This window comes from Ailuropoda melanoleuca, chromosome 4, assembly GCF_002007445.2.
Source record: "Ailuropoda melanoleuca isolate Jingjing chromosome 4, ASM200744v2, whole genome shotgun sequence".
Taxonomy (NCBI): domain Eukaryota; kingdom Metazoa; phylum Chordata; class Mammalia; order Carnivora; family Ursidae; genus Ailuropoda; species Ailuropoda melanoleuca.
In genome coordinates this window covers 123,479,924-123,500,847 of record NC_048221.1, presented here as the reverse complement: position 1 = coordinate 123,500,847, position 20,924 = coordinate 123,479,924, and the positions used below count along the sequence as shown (strand labels likewise).

Here is a 20,924-nt window from a genome sequence, read left to right as displayed (position 1 = left end):
CCCCCCGGCCCGGGCCTCCCCGGCCCCACCCCCACGCCCGTGGCCGCACCTCTGACCCCCAGTCCCTGCCTCGAGTGTGAGACTGTCTCGCCCCTCCATGCCTCCGAACCCCACCCTGTCCTGGGCGAGCTCGGTCAGTGTGAGGCAAGGGTCTGTCGGAGTCGAGGATCGAGAAGCCACCCCTTGCCCCCAAGTGGGTGTCTACCAGCCACTTTTTTAGGGGTGCTCAGAATACCCATCACTCACCCACAACTACTGCCAGCCTAGCTCTTTCAGGGACTCCAGTGCTTTGCAGGGCGGGAGGGGGCTGGAAACAGACCCATGTCCTAACTGGAATTGAGCTACAGTCTCCAGGTGAGCAGGTGGCTTCTGCCCAGTTTCTTTTGTCTTGGCAAAGGCCGCAGTTCTCTAGTTTTCTTTCATAATGGCATAAGGTAGTAACGAAAAAAAAAAAGAAAGAACCCGCCCTTCCAGGGCTCAGGGGAGCAACAGACCGAATACCTGGTTAGTACTTGTGAGGACAGAGGAGTGGAGAGAAGCAGCTGCCCACTTAAACTTAGAAACTTGGAACTTGGTTCTCTCGGCTTTGCTCTGCTGGAGAGTGGGGAGCCAGTCTAGGAACCAGAGATCCAGAAAGGCCCATCCTTCAAGATGGCCATGTGTTGTGGTGGGTGTATCTGGGCTAGGTGTGGGAAATCTGACCTAATGTTATTCTCTAACCTTTGGGCTGCAGAAATCTTTAGAATCTAGCATTTCTCAACACAGTTAAGCCATTGAGTGCTTTCATTTTGGAATAGCCAAGCTGTTGTAAAATGAGGTCCTTTTAGGTCAGTTATAAACTCTTAGCGTGGGGACAGAATACTGCTTTCTCTTAGCCTTTGGCAGAAGGCCACTTCTACCTTTTCTGAGGTGGAAAGAGCCTGTTGCTTCTTAGAGCACTCCCTAAGAACAGCTCTCATTTATCAGGAGATACCCAAAAAAACTTGTTTTCCTTTTTCTTCCTCTCCTTCTTACACCCCCCGCCCCCATTTTTCCCCAGCTCTCAGGGCCAGAGTGGGCAGGAGGATGCTTTCCCAGCCTCACCATGGAGCTGCGCTGTGGGGGCCTGCTGTTCAGTTCTCGCTTTGATTCAGGGAACCTAGCCCACGTGGAGAAGGTGGACTCTGTGTCCGGCGATGGGGAAGGAGGAGCAGCTGGGGCGTCGGCCCCATTCAGCAGCATTGCCTCTTCCCCTGACTACGAGTTCAACGTGTGGACCCGACCAGACTGTGCCGAAACAGAATTTGAGAATGGAAACAGGTAAGAGGAAAGAAGTGGAGGGTGGAAGAAGAGGAGAGATGTCCGTGTCTCCAGATCTCTGACTCACAGTTCCCACCATCACTGCCCTCCCTCTCCCTACTCTCCTCCGTCTCTCCTTGCCGCCTCCTTACTGAAGAGGCCTTTCCCAACTCCGCTTGCTCCAGCCGTCCCACGTACCCTGTCTCCAACCCTCGGTACCCGGTGACCTGTTTCTCCTCCGGCCCGCAGGTCGTGGTTCTACTTCAGTGTCCGGGGAGGAACGCCAGGGAAACTCATCAAGATCAACATTATGAACATGAATAAGCAAAGCAAACTGTATTCCCAGGGCATGGCCCCCTTTGTGCGCACACTGCCCACCCGGCCGCGCTGGGAACGCATTCGAGATCGGCCCACGTTTGAGGTAAGTTCTCCTTGAGGAGGAAAGACAGACGGGTACTAAAAGTAGAAGGGACAGAAAAAAGGAGCTAGCCTCGATCCGGAGTACAGGGCAGGCGGCACACAAGGTTTTGGTGTCCGCTTCCCCGCCAGTGCTAGCTGGAATCCAAGATAAGCCCCTGCCTTAGGAAGCCTAGAAGGAGCCGCCTGTCATATGGAAAGTCCCAGAGGGAGGGAAGTTGGTCACTGTGTGAGGGGGTAAGGTCAGTTCCTGGCGATCCCAGTAGGGTCTTAGTTCTCACACCAACGGTCCCTCCCTCTTTCTCCTCTGCTCCTCAGATGACAGAGACGCAGTTTGTGTTATCCTTTGTTCACCGTTTCGTGGAGGGCCGTGGGGCCACCACCTTCTTCGCCTTCTGCTACCCGTTCTCCTACAGTGACTGCCAGGATTTGCTAAACCAGCTAGACCAGCGCTTTCTGGAGAACCACCCTACCCATAGCAGGTGCCGACCCCACCTTTACTCCTGCCACACAGTCCCGGAGCAGACAGCACCTCTGCTGCTTCTGGAACTTGCCCCAGGAGCCCTGAACCAGAAACATCACCAGTTCTTTTTTCTGTACAGAATGTGGGACTTTGGGTACCTCTGATAAATATGTGTGTGTGTGACCTTGATCTCACCGTACCACCACCTACATTCCACTCATCCACCTGCCCAGTTCAAGCCTCTTAATGTCTCAGCTCCCATCAGTTATCCAGAACTTAGCACTACCGTTGCCCAGCACACCTTTTTTTCTGTCCCAACAGAGGGCAACCGTGCACACAAAGCATCTATCCTAGGGAGCCATAAACTGGGGAGAAAACAGTAAGTTTATCCTGTCCTGTACTCTGCATGCTAGCCGTGCAGACCACCTAAATCTTCAGCCTCATTTAACATCGTGAGGGACTACAAGGTCCCAAAGGTTAAGGTAAAAGACCAGATCCTACAAATCCTAGGCTGGCGATGAGGCTCCCCTCTTGTTAGGGCTTTAGGGACTTCTCCTGGCTTAATGATTTTTGTCCCCGCAGTCCCCTGGATACTATCTATTACCACCGGGAGATCCTTTGCTATTCTCTGGATGGACTTCGTGTAGATCTGCTAACCATCACTTCCTGCCATGGGCTTCGAGAAGATCGGGAGCCCCGTCTAGAGCAGCTATTTCCTGATACCGGCACCCCCCGACCATTCTGTTTCACAGGCAAGAGGGTGAGTGGGAAAGCCTAGAGATAGTACCTTGGCCTTTCCTTAGCCGCAGACCCTGCTAACAGCTTAAGGCACGCTATCTCTGGGCATCCTGGCCACAGCCTTAGCCTGCATTGGGAGGCAAGCATGGCCACTCCCACTCCACTTGCAGACTCAGCCAGCTGGAAATCCAGTGGCTATTCCTGCCCACCCCCCCCCCATATCCTGTTAGAGTGGACCTATAGAGTAACCGGCCTAATGACCGCTCTCCTCTCCACCTCAGATATTCTTCTTAAGCAGTAGGGTACACCCTGGGGAGACTCCATCTAGCTTTGTCTTCAATGGCTTTCTGGACTTCATCCTTCGACCTGATGACCCCCGGGCCCAAACCCTGCGTCGCCTCTTTGTCTTTAAGCTGATTCCCATGTTGAACCCCGACGGTGTGGTCCGGGGCCACTACCGGTAAGAAGCCTCCCCACCCTCTCAGGATTATTCCCAGTCCCCCTCCTCCATCCCAGTGAAATACTGTGAGAGCCTCTCCTTTAACTTCTCCTATATGACAGTCCTCTTGCACCGAACAAGGGCAAGCCCGTCTCCTTGTCCAGTGACCAGAGAAGGAAGGTGGCACATCTCGTGGCACTCTCTGGAAGGAGTAGTTAGAATAACCGCAGGTTGTGCTGGGTGCAGGGAGCCCTCTTAGGTCTCTGAGGTAGGGCTGACAGCCGATCAGGAAAAGGGCCTGTCCTCAATGCTTGCCTTCTTCATGCAGCCTGAGTCTCCCATTTTATAAGTCCATCCCCCACGGGCTCCCTTTCATCCACGCTCACGTCTCCCCCACTGGCCTAGCCTCTCGAACCTGCTGCAGTCCCTGTCCTCCTACAGCACAGACTCACGTGGAGTGAATCTGAACCGTCAGTACCTGAAGCCTGACGCAGCCCTGCACCCAGCCATCTATGGGGCCAAAGCTGTGCTTCTCTACCACCACGTGCACTCCCGTCTGCACCCCCAGAGTCCCTCTGAGCACCAGCACAGTCCCTGTCTCCCTCCGGACGCGCCCCTTTCCGACCTCGAGAAAGCCAACCACCTCCGAAATGAGGCTCACCTTGGGCACACATCTGACGGGGACAGCCCTGAAGACTGGACACAGACCAGACCAGCGGAGCAGAAGGCCAGTGGCGTGTGGCTTATGCCACAGCAGTGTGTGGACGCTGAGCAGCCAGCCCCCGACACCATCCCCCCGAAAGAGAGCGGTGTCGCTTACTATGTGGACCTGCACGGACACGCTTCCAAAAGGGGCTGCTTCATGTATGGCAACAGCTTTAGTGACGAGAGCACCCAGGTAGGGACCCCCGGAGTGTCATGGGAGTGCGGGGACTGGGACAGGTCGGGAGATAGAGCGTAGGCCACGGACAGAGGAAAGGTGGACTTTTGGCGGCAGGGCCCGCGGCTGCAAGAGGTATCCTACCTCCAGACAGGCTTCGAAGGGCCGAGAAGGGGTGGCACTGGGGCTTTGTGTCTCAGTCATTACATCATGACCTTTGAACGAAGGTCAAGCTGTCAGCATTAGAGTCTTTATTCTAGAGTTTGGGAAACCAGGGGGAAGGGAAAAGTTTGCATGATTGGAGAGAAGAAGCTAACAGCTTAAAAAGAGGCGGATTTGTACCTTTCCAACACCTGGAAGTAAGTCAGGCATGCGGTGAGAATTCAGGAACGCCGCCTACTGCTCATGGTTGGAATGGGATCTGCCGTGGGTTTAGTCACACGGCCCCCTGCTTGCCATCGCTTCCTTGTGCGTTCCTCCCTTCTGTCTGTCTCTCCTGAGTTGCCTTTTTCTTCCCCCAAACAGGTGGAAAATATGCTGTATCCAAAGCTCATCTCCTTGAACTCAGCACACTTCGACTTCCAGGGCTGCAATTTCTCAGAGAAGAACATGTACGCCCGAGACCGCAGAGACGGCCAGTCAAAGGAGGGCAGCGGCCGGGTTGCGATCTACAAAGCCTCAGGGATCATCCACAGGTTGGCTGGAAGCTGGGCTGTAGCCGATGAGGTACCTTCCCTAAAGAAACCACCTCCCCGTCTCGGCTGTCTGAGGAGCGGGAGGCGGCCCAGGCCCTCCCAAGAGACAGGCTCATTATTAGCGCCCCTGTCTGTAGTCCAGGACTCTGTCTTCTGAGGACCTGCTGGGTACGCCGTGCTGTGCTGAGGTTAGGGCTTAGCACTTTGTTCGTATCCACTTTTTTCCAAGTGATGCCTCTTTAGATCACCGAGGCCGCTCCCCGTGGTTCTGTCCTGAGTGTCCAGGCAGGACACTAATAAAGGTCTCTGTGTCTTAGCTACACACTTGAATGCAACTACAACACTGGGCGCTCCGTGAACAGCATCCCTGCCGCCTGCCATGACAACGGGCGTGCCAGCCCCCCTCCCCCTCCGGCCTTCCCCTCCAGATACACTGTGGAGCTCTTCGAGCAGGTATGGATACATGGGATACATGGGGAAAGGGGAACTCCAAGTCTGGAAGGCCTTCGCTCCTGCGGCCTGACTCAGGTCCTCTGAAGAGAGGCTCACCGCTGTCATCATCTCACCCCGGGGTTATTGTTCTCAGCTAACCTAAAGGGCAGGCCGTGGCTGTGATGGTATCAGAGGGTGAGCGGGCACTGTTTCTAACCCCATACTGCAGACAGTCCCCGGCACAGCTGAGTCACATTCTTTGCCTCTGAGCTCGTCTTCCTCCTCCTACTGGGTTGTTCACTTCTGGGCTTAAAAGCATCGCCTGTACACTGGTCTTGATGACCCCTGGGGTCCTAGGGCACATAAGAGAAGCAGAAAGAGCTGCAGGTTATAGAAGAGATCAAAGCACCTTCTGCTAGGAGAATTCCTTCCTGGGGCTAGCCGGAAAGCACACCTCCTCTTGCCCGTAAAGGATGAGGGCCCCCAAATGAGCAGCAGTCTAGGGAACAGCTTTAAATCTGCCGAGATAAACAACCCTGGCACAAAATTTGGGGTACCCACTGAGAAAATTTGAGGCCTGGCCTCTCCTTCCCTTCCACGGTGCTGTGCGACCCACCCCAACAAGCAGCCTGGGCCGGAAGCCCCAGATGCCGAGTCCCCTGGACCACCCCGCAGGTGGGACGAGCTATGGCCATCGCCGCTCTGGACATGGCAGAGTGCAACCCGTGGCCCCGGATCGTGCTGTCGGAGCACAGCAGCCTCACGAACCTGCGTGCCTGGATGCTAAAACACGTGCGCAGCAGCCGAGGCCTGAGCAGCACCGTGAGCGGGGCCGTCAACAAGAAGAGAGGCTCTCGGACGCCACCCAGAAGCAACAGGTAAGACCACAGGGTGAGGGAGGAGACGGTATGAAGGTGGAACAGGGCTCAAGGGCAAGGAGTTCCAAGGGATTTGTGTTCCTTCCCTACCCAAAAGGACCACATGGTGAATATTTTCAGAGTAAGTTAAAATTGGTAAGATTAATGCATTTTTTGAAAATGGGATCCTCTTCCCTTTTACCTGGAGCTACAGACCCTAGGCATCTGAAAACCAGGCCAGGGGATTCCCTGCTCAGAGCCCTGCACAAAATTAAATATAATTGCAGTGAAGGTGGGGGCAAGGTCTTGGCTTCCAGCGGTCGGGGACAAGTCAGGGTTCCCAGGGCCAGCACCGAGGGAATAAGAGGGGAATTCACTGAGAGTTAAAGCTGCCCAGAGACAGCCCTATAGCTCTTAGTATGCTTTCTGCAGGACCAGCTATGTGTGAACAAGGGGTCGTAGGCATTCTGAGATCAGCTGGTGTGCCCCGGGGCAGATACCGCATCCGTGGACACAGATTCCTCCCTTCTCCCTTGCAATGAGTCCCTGTGCCTGTCCCCCCAGAGGTGCCTTCCTGAGCACCAGACCCTGGGGAAAGCCTTGGGACACGACTTCCCCGACCTGCGGTTAACCGGCCTCTGCTTCTTTGCAGCGGCTTGCCTGTTTCCTGCTCTGAAAATCCCCTGAGCCGGGCACGCAGTTTTAGCACCGGCACAAGTGCCGGGGGCAGCAGCAGCAGCCAACAAAACTCTCCACAGATGAAGAACTCCCCCAGCTTTCCTTTTCATGGCAGTCGGCCTACAGGGCTGCCAGGCCTGGGCTCTAGCACTCAAAAGGTCAGCCACCGGGTGCTGGGCCCTGTCAGAGGTAAGCCAGTCTGGGAGCCCCTGCAACAGGTGTTCAGTTGTTTGGGGCATTGCTGGGGGAAGTGAGAGCTTGAAGATACGCACTTGGCTGGGACCAAGGGGTCAATCAATAAAATTAGTTTATAGCAGAATCTGCAGCCTCTCCTGCGACCTTGGTGTTCCCTGCACCACAAGCTCCAGAGGAGGAGTGGTGTGGCCCGGGCGGGAGGCCTGGGCACCTGGGCTTCGGCACTTGCTGGGAAGCAGGGGGCTTCCCAAGGATAAAACACTAGCTGAAGCAGGGCCATATGGAAGTGAGGAGCCTCCACGGCAGGGCCGGGGTCAGTCTGTCTCGTTGGGAGCACTGTAGTGAAATGTCCTCACGAAGCCAGCCGTGGCACTGTAGAGCTGGAGACCCCCAGCCCAGGTCTCTGTGGGATGAAATTGTTCCTGGCTTCAGAGCCTGTTCAGAAAGTGGCATCGGAAGGATTCCAGCTCTTCCAACAAAAAATGGAAGAACTACAGACAGCTTGTCTGAGACTTACTACAGTCTGGGCCCTTCCAGCAGTGGCCACAGCTGCTCAGTGGTGCATCGGGACCCCTAGGCTTGGCTCGAGGAGACCCTGCCTGATAAGAGATGCTGGGTTCAAATGTGTAACAGAAACAGATGGGCTTTTAGGGAAAAAGAAGAGGAAGGCCTATGGAGCCATTCCTTGGGAGTGACTCAGACTTTGGTGGGGAGAGACTGCCGTGTTGCCACTTCTAGAAGTACACTAACCCCCAAAGCAGTATTGTTCATGGCCTCTGGGCTGGAGAAATCTTGCCAGAGATGGAGGCTTATCAGCTGGAGCTAAGAGTTCTGCACTCGTCCTCGTTAGCGCTTCCCTGGTGCAGACCAGAAGCACGCACTGGGCCAGTGGGTATGGAAATCTGCACTGGGTACAGCAGCACAGGGGAGAGAGCAGCTTTGACCAGTAAGACGGTTTATCCCTGATAAGCAACACATTTACCCCTGCTCATGTTCCAAGCCCCATTCTTGGAGATCCTCCCATTGCTGGTACAGGACGCTTTTGTACACTGTGTTTGAAGGACGGTATTAAAGTAATACTAACGCCGTGTATTTCAATAGCATTAAACAGTGAACAAAACAGTATCACATATATATTTCATTTGATCCTCACAAGGACCTCTCGGGTGGATGGTGTTCCCATTTTTCTGGTGAGAAAACGGAGGCTGTGGAAGGGGGACTTGTCCAGGATTTCACAGCTCTTAGTGGCAGCATTACTCAAGCTTCTTACTATTCAAACTTCCTCTAATTTCTTTTCCTTTTCCCTGTTTTTTTTTTTTTCCCCTTTCTTTTTTGTCAGCCTCTCATACCTCTTCACTCATAGTTCCTGGGAAGGAATGTCAGCGTCCTAGATTCCCCTTCCCTGACTACAAAAGAGAAATAGGAAGGAGTCCTCTCTAGGTCCAGCTCCTCCCTGGAGGATTCTAGGCAGTTTTTAATCAGTATTTTACTGTCACGCCCATCCCCACCCCAATGCAGAGTGCTGTACGAAGCGCCTTCAGTGAGGGACATGTATTCTGTCTCTGGTACTTCCCCCAGATAACTAAGAGAAAAGGTGCCTATTCAGTACTAAGGATTTCCTTACAGGAAACAGACCTAAAACAGACAGTCAACAGAGCATAAAAGCACGCACTCATTATAAACACAGGGGACTTGGGGAGCCACTGTCGTAGATAAACTCAAGAGTAATTAGCCAAAGAACGTTCAGTTGAGAAATGGTTTTGAAGAATGGATGGTAGCATATGGCCTGATAAAAACATTCCAGAGATGAGAACGGTAGCCAGGAGCAGCACTGCTGCGTAGAGAGAACAAGAAGCAGACATATCTCGCTGGCTCAAAGGGCCAAGCCCTTCAGCACAGAAATCAGGTGAAGAGAAGTAGGAGGAAGAAGTTAAAATGTCTTGAAAAGAAAGATTATGAGTTAACTGAGACATACGGCAACGACTGTGTGCTTCAGAGAATGATGAGAACAAAAGATTTATGGAAGAACAGCCTGTGAACTGTACGCATTGGGCAGGCAGGGGGTGGGGAATCCTTGCCACAGTTTGTACACGAGATGACTAATGGCTGTGCCAGGGTCCGGAAAGGAGAGATGAATATATGTATCAGAAATAGAGGTGGCAGGGTTCAGTGATGGTGGAAGAAAGGCAAACTAAGAGCTTCAAGGCTATCGGCCAAAGGAAAGAGTCATGGTGATGTTAAGACATTGGAAGAAAAAATGTTGAGTTTGTTTATTCTAGACATGCTTGGATGTCGTGCGCTATCTATATGGAGATGTCCTGCAGGCAAAAAAAAAGAGTCAGCATGCAGAAAAGGTGACAGCAAGGTTGGCTCTAGGCGTCATCCACACACGCAGGTAAAACAAGTGAGAAGCGATGTCCCCCCAGGGGAATGAACTAAGAAGCAGAAAAAAAAGAGCTGGCTCAAGTAAGAGACACCTGGGGACCTGCGTCAGTATTTGTAAGAGCTGAGAAACTATGTCTCTAAAGTCATAGAGGGTTGAGAAGGGTATTACTAATGAGACCAAACAGGAATACTCTAAGGAGGTGAAAGGTCAGAGTGCTGGAATCTTGACTCCGGGTGCTACAATTTTTGCTGCTTCATCTCCTAAAACCCCTGAGAGGCCTCCAGGATAGGAGACCAGGCCTGGCTTAGGATAGGGACCTGCAATGCAGACTGTGGTATCCGGACTGGGCTTCTTCAACCAACCCTCGGAAAAACAACGTCGCCTAGTTGATCTGTCCTGGAGCTTTGTGCTACTTCCTGGCTCCACACATCTGGCTCTTTGGCCCCTGCCACACCCAGGCATACTCTGTCTTCCAAGATAGGAAGAACACAACTCCCCTGTCTCGGAGACCTAACTGTAAAGCAGCTATACTTTCCAAACCCAAAACCGAGACTGTGATTTGACAAAGGATTTTCTCCTGACTTGTAAATTTATGAGAAATTTCCCACTACTGTATAAAAATCATATCACACTTAACTATACATTTAATTCATGACTATCCATTATTGGCTAAAACAGCATGAGATTGTGCTCTCCAGAATACTTCAGAAAAGATCTAGGCAGCCAGCCAGAAGCTCAAAGCAGAGGTTCAGGGAACCAGTGTGGCAGGTTCTATCCTCAAGGCTGGAGGGTGACATTTCAGAAGGCCGTGTAAAGCAACTTGGGTGAAGGCGAATGTTCCTGGGACAGAAGGCTTCAAGAGCATCCGAGGAAGCCCTGACCCCACCACCACAGTGCCGGGAGCTGCTTTACCTGGTTCCCCCAGCTCCAAAACAGGTCCTGAGCAGCACCTTCCCGGCTCTGCAGTCAGGCTCCAATCCAACAGGCGCAGAAGTGCACACGGCACTAGCAGCCGCCCTTGCTGCCGAGGAGGGCGAGCTCATGGAAATAGCTAGTCCATGACTGAGTCAGGGAAGCCCAACGCCTGCAAGATGCTCGTGCAAAAGGAGGTGCAAATACAGCTCGAAGGCAGGCCTGCTGGGGGGAGAGTGGATAAGTTACCGCTTCTCCTGTCAGTCCTGCAGGGCATAGGGCTAAGGTGAGGCCAGTGGGCACCCAGGGCTCAGGGTGGGGCCGAGGCCTCCTCACGCTGTGTACCCTACGTGCTTCCTCCTAGCCCTGGACTCGGGCAAGTCTCTCTCCATAACGGCGGGCCATTGCGGTAAAAGAAAAGAGGCTGTGTCAAAGTGGAGCCTGTCAGCCGGCATCCTTCCACTGCCACTGCCCTCCCTCCCAGCTCTGGCCCTTCCACCTGCCGCTCCTAGAACTCTATCCTGGCCTCTGCCGTGCTGTGGCTCAGCCTACAGGCTGCGAGCAGCTCAAGCCCCATGGTAAGTGGAGGCGCCTCTGGAGAGCGAGGCAGAGGACACAGGAAGAATGGCTCCAGCACCACCCTTTCACTTTTCCTGCTGCAGACAAGTTTTGTGGTGAAGGGCAGATTAAAGCTTATTTGAGGGCACGACAGGTCTCCTAACACACCTATTTTTTCCCTTGGCACCTAGCACTTATTAAATGATCAGCAAATACTTGTTGAATGAATACAAGGAACGAAGTGGGGAGCCCAATCAATGCTGGTCTCACCTTTCTACCCTTAAGGGGGCATCAGTGAGGTCTGCGATCATGCCAACGACTCAGTAAGATCTAGGGTGCTGCACGGAGGGACAGTTCCAAAGAGGTCTCGGGTGGATGATGCCAGACCCAGGCCCAAGTCAGATAACTGCTCCTCGAAGTCATGAGACCTTTCGAACATCCATTCTGACTCCTGCACTGGTGCGGGCCGTCCGCCTCTACCTCAGACCCTCGCCCCAGGAAATCCTACCACTCCAAATGCAGTCTCCGGCTGATGACCATAAAAATACAGTCTCCCTGCTTCCGGAAGCAAAACTGATTCACGTATCACTCTGCACTCAGCCTTAAGCCACTGCCTCTATAGCTTAGAACCAAGAAATAACAGAGCTGGGGCTCCTCCCTTAAATCGTCTCAGTGGGGACTGAGTAGGCCTGGATTATATACCAGGGGCCAGAAGTCAAAACATGAGAAACGGGGCTGTGTGCTCACCCTGCCAAGTTAACAGGCAGGCCTGGCCAGGTTTTAAAACCGTCTAAGTGAGAGTTAAAATGCTATCTTTAAATGCCTTATCCTTTCCATATTAGGCCTCTCTCCTAAACCAGACTGGTCTCCCATCCTTAAACTCTCATCAGGGGCAGAATTCTTGAGTTGTATCCATAGTCTCTCTCCCAGAATACCTACCTTCACACTGACAGTTTCCACATCCTATGCCTGTTTTGCTTCATACTCTCCTGAATGCTTCTCAGTTCTTGCTACAACCTCCAAATGTCCCAAAGGCTTTCACTCGCTTTCTTACTTGCTCTTTCTTACCTTTCCTGGGGTGGGTGAGGTTCCATCCTTTAACATGAAATCAGCATACCCTTGTGTATAGGTACTCCTCAGATCCTCTAGAAACTATTTCCATCCTTGATCACGTTCAGGTTCATTTTTGCCTATTATGCACTGTCATTTGGACATCACCCTGATATCACTGTTTTACCACAGAATTACCCAGGTCTGGGGTCTACAGTATTGCTAAGTCACTGGTGGTGGGTAACACTCGGGTTATTTGACTGTGTCCATGAGTCTCTGACTTCTGTTGTCTTTTACTGCTGTGTCACCTCTTACTAGGTCCCTACGGTCTGTTTGTTGTCGTTGTTGTTTATTGACGTATAGTTGACAGGTCTGGTTATTTTTGGCTCTTGGCTGTAGCCGGTACCCAGCCTCTCAACAAACTTCTCAAAGCTCAAGTAGCTTCTGTCCTGAAATCTCTCCCTTTTTTCTATTCCTTATTCATATAAGTATCAATTTTTTAAAATCTGGTTTGGGACTTCCAAAAGTAGCCTTGTCACTGCTGGCTACTGCTCAGTAGAGCTGGACAAGTTAATTGTCACCTGCTTCCTGAATTAGAGGTGATTTCCATCTAATACATGTTGCTTTGTTAGGGGCCACTGAAATCCTGGGACTGCCACTGAATTCAGCTCCATGAAGGTTAACAGCCCATTTGGTCTAAGAGCATGTTGGCACCTGCTGTCCCTCTGTGATAAGGAAGGACCTGCCAAACCCGAAAGCCTCCCTACCCAGTGCAGCCACTGTCAGCTCTCAGAACTCGTAGCAGTGAGGCTTTAGGAACGAGGAGTGGACCAGAGAGCGAGCTGCCACCCAGGGTGTAAGCCTATGTCCTTACGCTCAGAGAGATTACCGAGGCAGCCCATGGTCTATAGTAGGTGTCTGCTCTCCAGGAAAACGAAACCTTTACTAAAGTCTCTGGTTTTCTAGGCAGAATTTTGTAGGCACCGGGATATATAGACTAGAAAAGACAAAGTCTCTATCCTCAAGAGATTCAAGTTTCAAGTAGAACACTAGTTAAGATTTCCTGAATACTATATGCCAGGCACTATCGTAAGTACTTTACCTGTACTAACTTATTTCATAAAGGAGACAAAACCCATAAACAGTTAGTAGCCAAGTGAACAAAAGACAATGAGGGAAGGGGAACAGTCAGTTCCACCTGTGATGGTCAAGGAGGCTTCGCCAAGGTGACATCTGAGATGGGACATGAAAGTTAGACTAGAAGAGGAAACGGACGTTGCAGAGGAACACAGGGCTAGCAGCCGCAGGGGCTATGGCAGAGGGCATGAAGGATCGAGTCAGCATCCTACCAAGGATGGGCAGACTGGAACCACAGCGGGTGGAGCTCCGAAGGCCACGTTAAAAGGTTGAGATTTATCTTTTAAAAGACCTTCAATTATCTCCCCCTGGCCTGAACCAAATGATTTTTGGTCAGGTTTAGGTTTTGGAATAATTTCCAGCACCAGTGTGAAAGATGGATTGTAAAAGGGAAGAGATTCAAGCTAGGGCGACCAACAGGGAATTTTTTTTCAAAAGCCTGATAAGAGAGATAAAGACCTGTATCTGGACAGGGGCCATGGCGAGGGAGAATGGAGGCAAATCCAAGCAATGGCAGAGGCAGTGTGTTCCCGATTTGGTTAAATACAAACCAAAATGTAAGCGAGGAGTCACAAGCTGAAACAAGGTTTCTAGCCCATTTTTCACCAAGATAAGGAGAACAAAAGGCAGGATGGGAGAAGATGAGTTTTGCCGGGGTCATGAGAGACTACCAGGTAGAAATGCCAGTGGACTGCTGACCTGCAGTTCCGGGGAAAGGGCCAGAGAGCAGCTTGACAGTTTAGAGGGTACAAAGCAGAAGGGGACCAAGAATAGATTGGGGGGGGGGGCGTGAGCACTGGTATTTGGTGGCAGGAAGAGCAAACGAAGAGGGACGGTTAGAGGTAGGAGAACCCAGGGGAGCCGTGTTCCAGAAGCCAAGCTCAATAACTTCTGTGCCTGAAGAGAACCGAACTGTTCAGAAATGAACCGGGGAGCGAGCAGGTTGGTTGGCCACAGACAGGCGGATGAGGGCTGGCTGTGGCCTGGATAACTGGAATAAACGGCAGACGTCTTTCTACCCACGTGAGATTTACTTCTGAAGGGGGTGCTGGTGTGATGACAAGCTTGAGAACTGGCACCTTCTGAGCAGGGGGCGCCGGCGGGGCAGTGCAGTGCCAGGGCCTCGCTTATTTTGCCCTTTTATCTCCTATGTCCCTTCCGCTCAGAGCCCCGAAGCCAGGACAGGAGACGGCGGCAGCAGCCACTGACCCATCGCCCTACTTCAAGCAGCCTGGCCCCGTCCCCAAATCCTACTAGTTCTAGCCCGGCCTCCTCACACAGCACGGGCCCCTGTCTGCTGCCCAGCGCATTCAGCGTATCAGGTCTGTACCCACTGCCAGCGAAATCTGGGTTGGCCAGCCTCCTTCCTTCCCTACCACGGAGAGTATAGACCAGGCTCTCTACTAGGCTTAAAGCAGTCCCTCCCACTCCCTTGCCACCTGACCTGGCCTTCTCTCTTGACTGGATGTAATGCAGCCCTCCGCACGCCAGGGGCATCAGCTACCCTCCTGGATGGTCCTAAATCCCTAAAGCACCTATGCCCTTCCACAGGAAGCTGGAAATCGTCTTTGTATGATAAAATAATAGTTCCCAGTTCCTGAGTGTCTGCCGTGTGGCAGGCACTGCTCTAAGCACGTTACCTCACTTAATCCTCATTTTTAAAGTTGAACAACCCAACTACCTGCTACTTGGAGCTTCCTGACTCCGTGAGCTGGGCAACATTCGACAAAACTGAATGAAAAAAGGCAGAGGCCTTTCACCTGTCATCATGGCAAATGCTGTGTAACCACGTCTTCCACGTAAAACCTAGGCCACCTGCTCTCCTTTTAAGTGATACCCCCAGCGGTGTAAAGGACTGAATGGGAAGGAGTCGTAAGACTCCAGTCCAACATCGTGTAACGCCCTCAGAGCTCGTAACTCCCAACCTATCAACTCTCTTCAATGGGTAGCCCTCAGTCGACCAGTCTTGGGTACTGACTTGATCCTTAAACACTTACTCATTTGGATGGGATAGGCTCTAAGGTCTGTAAATTCAGAATGGTTCCGTTTGGTGGACTCTGATTCAAGATCCAAGTTGCTATTCCAGCCCTGGGACCAGACTAGAGCATGCCGTGCTTCTCAACCAGGGGCCATTTTGCCCACTAGGGAACATGTGGCAAGGTCTGAAGACATTTCTGGTTGTTACAGTGGGGACAGGGTGGGGGAAGAAATGCTATCTAGCGGGTAGAGGCCAAGAATGCTGCGTAACATTCTACGGTGCACAAGACAGCCCCCCACAACAAAGAATTATCCAGCCCAAAATGTCAATATTGCCAATACTGAGAAAACCTGATGTAAAGGAAGTTACCTCTTCTTCTCCATGGTCGCCTACCCTGATGTTTCCTGTTTCCTAGGGAGCAGCTGCTCACTCCTGTCCTCAGGGGACAAGCCAGAGGCTGTCATGGTGATTGGGAAAGGGCTGCTAGGACCTCGGATCCCCTGTATCAGGACACGATTGCAGGTAAGTTTTGGGTCTTCCCCAGCCCCCAGCAAAATAAGTCTGGCAGAGCCCAGCAAGGCACTGTTCATCTGGGTAGTGGGAGGGGAAATGCTCAGCACTGCTTTACAGCCTCTCCCCTCAACCATATCAGAAAGCTCCTCTCGTGCCTGAGTGCCTCTGTCTGTCCAGTGCCCCCAGTCCCTTCAGCCAGGTCCTTGCTTGCTTCCCATGTCCCTTCCAGATATACCCCGACCTCAGCCTGCTAGCTTTGGCTTTGCCTGCCCCTGCCCTTAGCTTCTCCTCTCTTTCTGCCCAGACCTGCCCGAGGAGAGTTCCCGCCAGGAGGGGTCCCGGATTCCCCAGGTAACACAGTCTGGTTGCTGCTCCTCAGAACAGCTGTGCCACCAACTCCAGTCCAGATCCCCATGCTAAGTTGCTTGAAGCTGGGTACAGGCAGAGACTGGATGGGTGAAACCTAAGCTGCTCTGGCACGGGCTGAGGCACAGAAGGCTCTGAGGGAGAGCTACGGATTCTGCAACCACGTTCCATACACTGCTTCTCTAGTTAGCCAGATGTTAGCCATGATACAACCATGGAGGTTAAATGCTGGATCCTTCTGCCTCCCCTGGTTCAGTAAGACTTGAAGTCATAGACTGAACCCAAGAATTCTCTAGCTATGATCCTGCCTTACCTTCTCAGCCAGGGACAGTGCCAAGAAATTCAAGGTCCCAATACCCATGTTGACCTCTATACTACATTCTTACATATGGAAACTCTAGAAGCAAACCCAGAAGCAAAACAGTTCATGGAAGAATCCAGCCTCTTAGCCCACCCCCTATCCATACAGGCTAGGCCCAGGTTGGGCCAGGGCTCACCGCCGACTTGCAGAGGGATGAGCGGCTCTTCCGGCCCCACATCCCCTATACCCCGGACCAGGGAAAGCAGTGAGCCGGAGCCGGGACCCCACTCTGCACCAGGGTGAGCGCCTGGGTCCAGTCCCTCACCCCACCTCACTTCTAGCCCTTCATTCCCATTTCTGCCATTCGGGATCATTTTCTCCCTTCCCTACTCCCTCTGACCCCAAAAGACTAAAGGTACTTTCATTAAGAATCTTGTCCCTGATTTTTTTCCCATCATGGCCTCAGTCTTCCCTCCAAAGGGACAAGAAAACAACTTCTTGTTAGGGCCTAAGGCCCAGAAGCTGGCTCGTTCCAGCATCAGCCCACTGTGCAACGCTCAACCTCTCTATCCTTACCCATCTCACCTCTCCCATCTCCCAGCCCCTGGTGAAGAGACCAGAAGAGGGGCAGAGTTTTCACAACCCTGATTCCTCTCTCTTCTCTGTTGCAGGCTGCCTCAGGCCGGGCCCCCACGGCCCCGCTCTGCCCCTGCCTTTTCTCCTATTTCCTGTAGTCTATCTGACTCCCAGTCCCGGATTTGTTACAGCGGGGGGCCCTTGGGCCAACCTGAGGTTTGTTTTGGCCCTAAATCTCCCCCACTCACTGTCTCTCCCCGGGTCTGATGCCTCAACCTTCACGCCCAGTATATAGCCCCAAGATGGGAACACAGTGAGAAATGTGCTAGTCCCCTCCCTCAGCTGTTGATTCCATGTGACAACCGTAACTCCTTGGAATGCCAGCCACACTGTTCTGAGGCATCGCAGAGCATCACCTTGAGACAGGACAAAGCAGGAACCTGCTACCCCATCCCTCCCTCCACAGCACAAGATTTGGGGACCACAAAAAAATATATCTATATTTTTATATTGGGGGGAGGGAGTAGAAAAGAAACCCCTGTACTGGGCCCTACTCAGTGGCAGCTTCTTGTTCCATAGGGTTAAGGAAGACTTTGAGGAAATAAAAGTTGTTTGGAAAAATCCAGGTGTAGTTGCTTTGTATGTTGTGATGGGTAGAGGGATGAAGTGAAGTGTGAAGGCCCCTCATACCCTCCATCTTGCCTCAGACTATGTCCTGGAACCCTAGAAAAGAGGGGGAAAGACCCGAGGTAAGGAAAATGCTGCAGCTTTCGTCTGGGGAAATCCTTCAGGCATCAACTCTCATCCACCCTGTCCCCCCCTTTACATTTTTGACCCACACTTAAGGTTCCCCCACCCCCGCCTTTTCCTAGGACTTGGGTCTACAGTAGCCAACTGCTAACTCAGTGCCCCTTGCCCCAGAACACGGAAATAGAATTCTACATCTTTACAACCACACACACACACACACACACACACACACACACACACACAAATTCTGCCTAAATAAAAGTCTAAACAACTTTAGAGAAGTGAGGACTACTTAAGAGCCCAAATCCTCATACCTGGATGGCATCCTCAGTACCTTTACTCCTACCGGTGTCAGTGCCTCCTTGTAGCCAAACCCCCAACTTGGGCATCGGGGTACCATAAAGACAGGGGCTGAGGAGAATTAGGAAACTCACCCCATTCTAGCAGGGAGCAGTTTAAGGGGGAGAGGGCAGGGCACTGCAAGGCTCTCCCTACTGTGCGCGGATAAAGGAGCTCAGTTCTGGACTGTACCATGGTTGGCCCGACACTTTCTGATTTGAAGTTTCGAACCCTGCAGAGCCTGGCGCGGCCAAGCCACTCCACTCTCCGGGGGCTGGGCGCTAAGCCCCGGACCGTTACCTGGGGCAGAGAAAGCGCCACTTTCATTCCTGCTTCTTGGGATTGTTGACGGCCACGTAGTGATAGAGAACGACAAGCAGGAAGAGCGACACGCCCAGCATGTTGGCGAAGATGGCGAGCTGCACGTCTGTGATCATCCTGCGGAGAAGAGGGGGGCCTGAGCCTGCGGCCCGCACACTCCTCGCCCAGGCCGGGACCCGTCCTCGCCCCCAGGACCAGCCACCGCCGAAGCGCTGAGGAGCGCGCTTGCGTGCCTCTCACCTGATCAGCCGGACTCCCCGCGAGGCGGTCTGCGTACTAGCCGCAGGTAGGAGTTCCGGCCCGGAAGTTGGTAGCGCGAGCGCAAGCCCAAACCAGGCACTTCCGGCCGTGCCAGTAGGTCGGAACGGGCTCTCTAGCCCCGCCGTCTCGCCTGCTCCCCGCGGCACATCGTAAGGGGCGGGGTCTCGGGCGGGGCCTCGGGCGGGGCTGCGGAGGGAAGGCCCGCCGTAGGGGGCGGGCGAGCCGCGGACGCGCGCCTGGGGCCGGCGGGGCGCCAAGATCTGAGAAAAAACTCACAGCAGCAGCCAGGGCAACCTGAAGTGCGGTGGCTTCCTGCCAGGGCCAGGGCCTAGACCTGATGCAGAGACCAGGGACAGCGCTGCAACCTTCCACCGACAGCAGCTCTCCAATCAGGGTCTCCTGGGACTGTTTCCTTCAAGTCTCCCTTTGCGCCAGTCCCCACACTCCTAAGGGGCAGCCATGCATTTCCATTTCTGTGGATTCGAGCATTCACTTTCACCATCGTTTCTTTTTGCCAACATTTCTCCCAGCCACCAAGATCACATACTGGGCCATAGGACCTCAGAGGCAGATCACACAGAGTCACATTGAAGAGTTGGTGGCATCCTTTCTCATGGCTTCCAACTATTACCCTGCAAATGGTTCTCAGAAGCAAGACCCACATCTCTGACCATCTCCTGGACACTTATTGCCATCCAGCTATGTTATTCTCATCTTAAACTCAGTATGTCCAGACTAAGGTCATCCTTCTTCGAAAGCCATTCCTCATCTTGACTTCCCCATCCTGGCTCAAACCCCAGAATCTTCTGTGATGTCTCCCTTCCTCTGGCCCCTCATTACCCGGGCATTCCCCGAGCAACCACAGCCTTCTTTTTCCGGGATGCATCACTTTGCAGTGTAGAATTTCGAAGGCACCTCAGACAGTAGCCAACAGACCTCTAGCGGAGTCATGGCATTGGTTCACAGTAGTCACATTACTTAAAGGAAGAACCGGAACCAACGTCCTTGTGCCTAAAACCCTGCCCATGGCTCTTGCCCACCATGTCTTCTTTCTGAAGACCTATCAAGCTCCTACTCAAAAACTTGTAATCCAAGCTCTTAACCAGTCATCTAGGCCTCTCCCCAATTTTTCCACAATCAACTTCTCTGACTTTCTGTTCCCACTTTTTCCTGACACAAATAAGAGCTCTTACTAAACATTTACCATGTGCCAGGCATGATTCAAGATGCTTTATGTGTATTGGGGCGCCTGGGTGGCATAGCGGTTGGGCGTCTGCCTTCGGCTCAGGGCGTGATCCCGGCATTGTGGGATCGAGCCCCACATCAGGCTCCTCTGCTATGAGCCTGCTTCTTCCTCTCCCACTCCCCCTGCTTGTGTTCCCTCTCTCGCTGGCTATCTCTATCTCTGTTGAATAAATAAATAAAATCTTAAAAAAAAAAAAAAAAGATGCTTTATGTGTATTAACTTAGTCCTCACAAACCTAGGAAGGAAGGTGCTGTTATGATTCCCATGTTGAGAAATGAGGAAACTGAGGCAGGCCTCCTTCCCCAGCCTGCAGTCTCTCCCCTCCCCCGTCTCTGTGCTTCACTTTTTTCCCCAGCACTGTTCAGCCTCTCTCTCTCTCTCTTCCAACAGCTCTCGTCTGACTCCCCCGAGCATCCAGCTGTCTTTCCCCTCCCCTTACCCAGAACACATCATCCATTTGTCTGGCCCCCTTGGCACGCTGTCTGTCCTGCTTTGTGTTGGTTGTTTCGGTGCCTGTGGCCCATTCCCCAGCAGTCCCAGGTGCTCATTCCAGAGTGTTACACAGGCCTTTGCTCTCCGGGCGCCTCCACACAGCACGCTCACCTCCCTTCTGTCTGGTCCTTCTGCTTCGCTCTTGCAAGCAAGCGCCCCTTCACACAGGGACACCTGGGCCTGAGCACCGCGCTGAGGCCAGATGGTGAATGGGGGCCAGCTGACAGATTCGGACTCCTCTGGAGAGGAGCTTTCAGGTCAGGCTGGTGGTTGAGTGTGACTGAGTTCCTTGCCTGCCACAGAGCCTCTCAGGCTTGCCTCCAGGCTGGGGAAGGACTTCCTTTGGGCTCCATAGATAGAGATACCACCTGGTCTGCCTGGCTCCTTCCCTTCCCCCACTTCTGGCCTGACATTCACCAAGACAAGCCTGAGATCCGTATTCATGTGGTTTTTTGAGAATGAGTCTTCCTCTCTTGCCCATGTCCTCTCCGTGCCTGACGAAGGCAGCGTGCCCTCACTTCCAAATTCCTTTCTTCCTCTTCTGGCTTCTCAGAATTTCCTGCCTGCCTCAGTGGAGTCCTTTTCCCCCTCGTCCCTGGCCCAGTAGCCCTCTCTCCTCTCCTCCTGCTTTGTCCCAAGTCACTGACCTAGGTATGTAGATTCTAA

The 20,924-nt window shown here is 52.8% G+C and overlaps 2 protein-coding genes across 6 annotated transcripts in view; one reads left to right on the top strand and one right to left on the bottom strand.

The window, feature by feature from the left end:
* Window positions 1-17,193, top strand: part of AGBL5 (ATP/GTP binding protein like 5) — a 19,948-nt gene extending 2,755 nt beyond the window's left edge. For 2 of the 5 annotated variants that reach the window (XM_019808370.2, XM_034659761.1), the window contains exons 2-15: window positions 1,040-1,299; window positions 1,528-1,699; window positions 2,014-2,177; window positions 2,741-2,918; window positions 3,178-3,356; window positions 3,777-4,233; window positions 4,741-4,910; window positions 5,228-5,363; window positions 6,018-6,220; window positions 6,852-7,066; window positions 14,282-14,437; window positions 15,509-15,615; window positions 16,442-16,572; window positions 16,945-17,116. In XM_019808370.2, coding sequence (XP_019663929.2) covers window positions 1,085-1,299; window positions 1,528-1,699; window positions 2,014-2,177; window positions 2,741-2,918; window positions 3,178-3,356; window positions 3,777-4,233; window positions 4,741-4,910; window positions 5,228-5,363; window positions 6,018-6,220; window positions 6,852-7,066; window positions 14,282-14,437; window positions 15,509-15,615; window positions 16,442-16,572; window positions 16,945-17,116 — 2,655 coding nt within the window. In that variant the 5' untranslated portion in view covers window positions 1,040-1,084. Of the gene's footprint in view, window positions 1-23; window positions 355-1,039; window positions 1,300-1,527; window positions 1,700-2,013; window positions 2,178-2,740; window positions 2,919-3,177; window positions 3,357-3,776; window positions 4,234-4,740; window positions 4,911-5,227; window positions 5,364-6,017; window positions 6,221-6,851; window positions 7,067-14,281; window positions 14,438-15,508; window positions 15,616-15,910; window positions 15,958-16,441; window positions 16,573-16,944 lie in introns of those variants that run through there. The other 3 variants (XM_019808365.2, XM_034659763.1, XM_034659762.1) reach the window with 3 other exon arrangements.
* A 148-nt stretch (window positions 17,194-17,341) lies between these two features.
* On the bottom strand, window positions 17,342-18,656 carry OST4 (oligosaccharyltransferase complex subunit 4, non-catalytic). The gene is made up of 3 exons (XM_002913779.4): window positions 18,500-18,656; window positions 18,239-18,376; window positions 17,342-17,572 (listed from the first exon to the last, which is right to left on the bottom strand). Exon 2 carries the CDS (start codon window positions 18,373-18,375, stop codon window positions 18,262-18,264), a length of 114 nt encoding a protein of 37 aa, XP_002913825.1. The 5' UTR covers window position 18,376; window positions 18,500-18,656; the 3' UTR covers window positions 17,342-17,572; window positions 18,239-18,261.
* Between the last annotated feature and the right edge of the window lie 2,268 nt (window positions 18,657-20,924).

What these genes read in the sequence shown, in the direction of transcription:
- OST4 (XM_002913779.4), bottom strand. Translation starts at nt 18,375, where the DNA reads ATGATCACAGACGTGCAGCTCGCCATCTTCGCCAACATGCTGGGCGTG.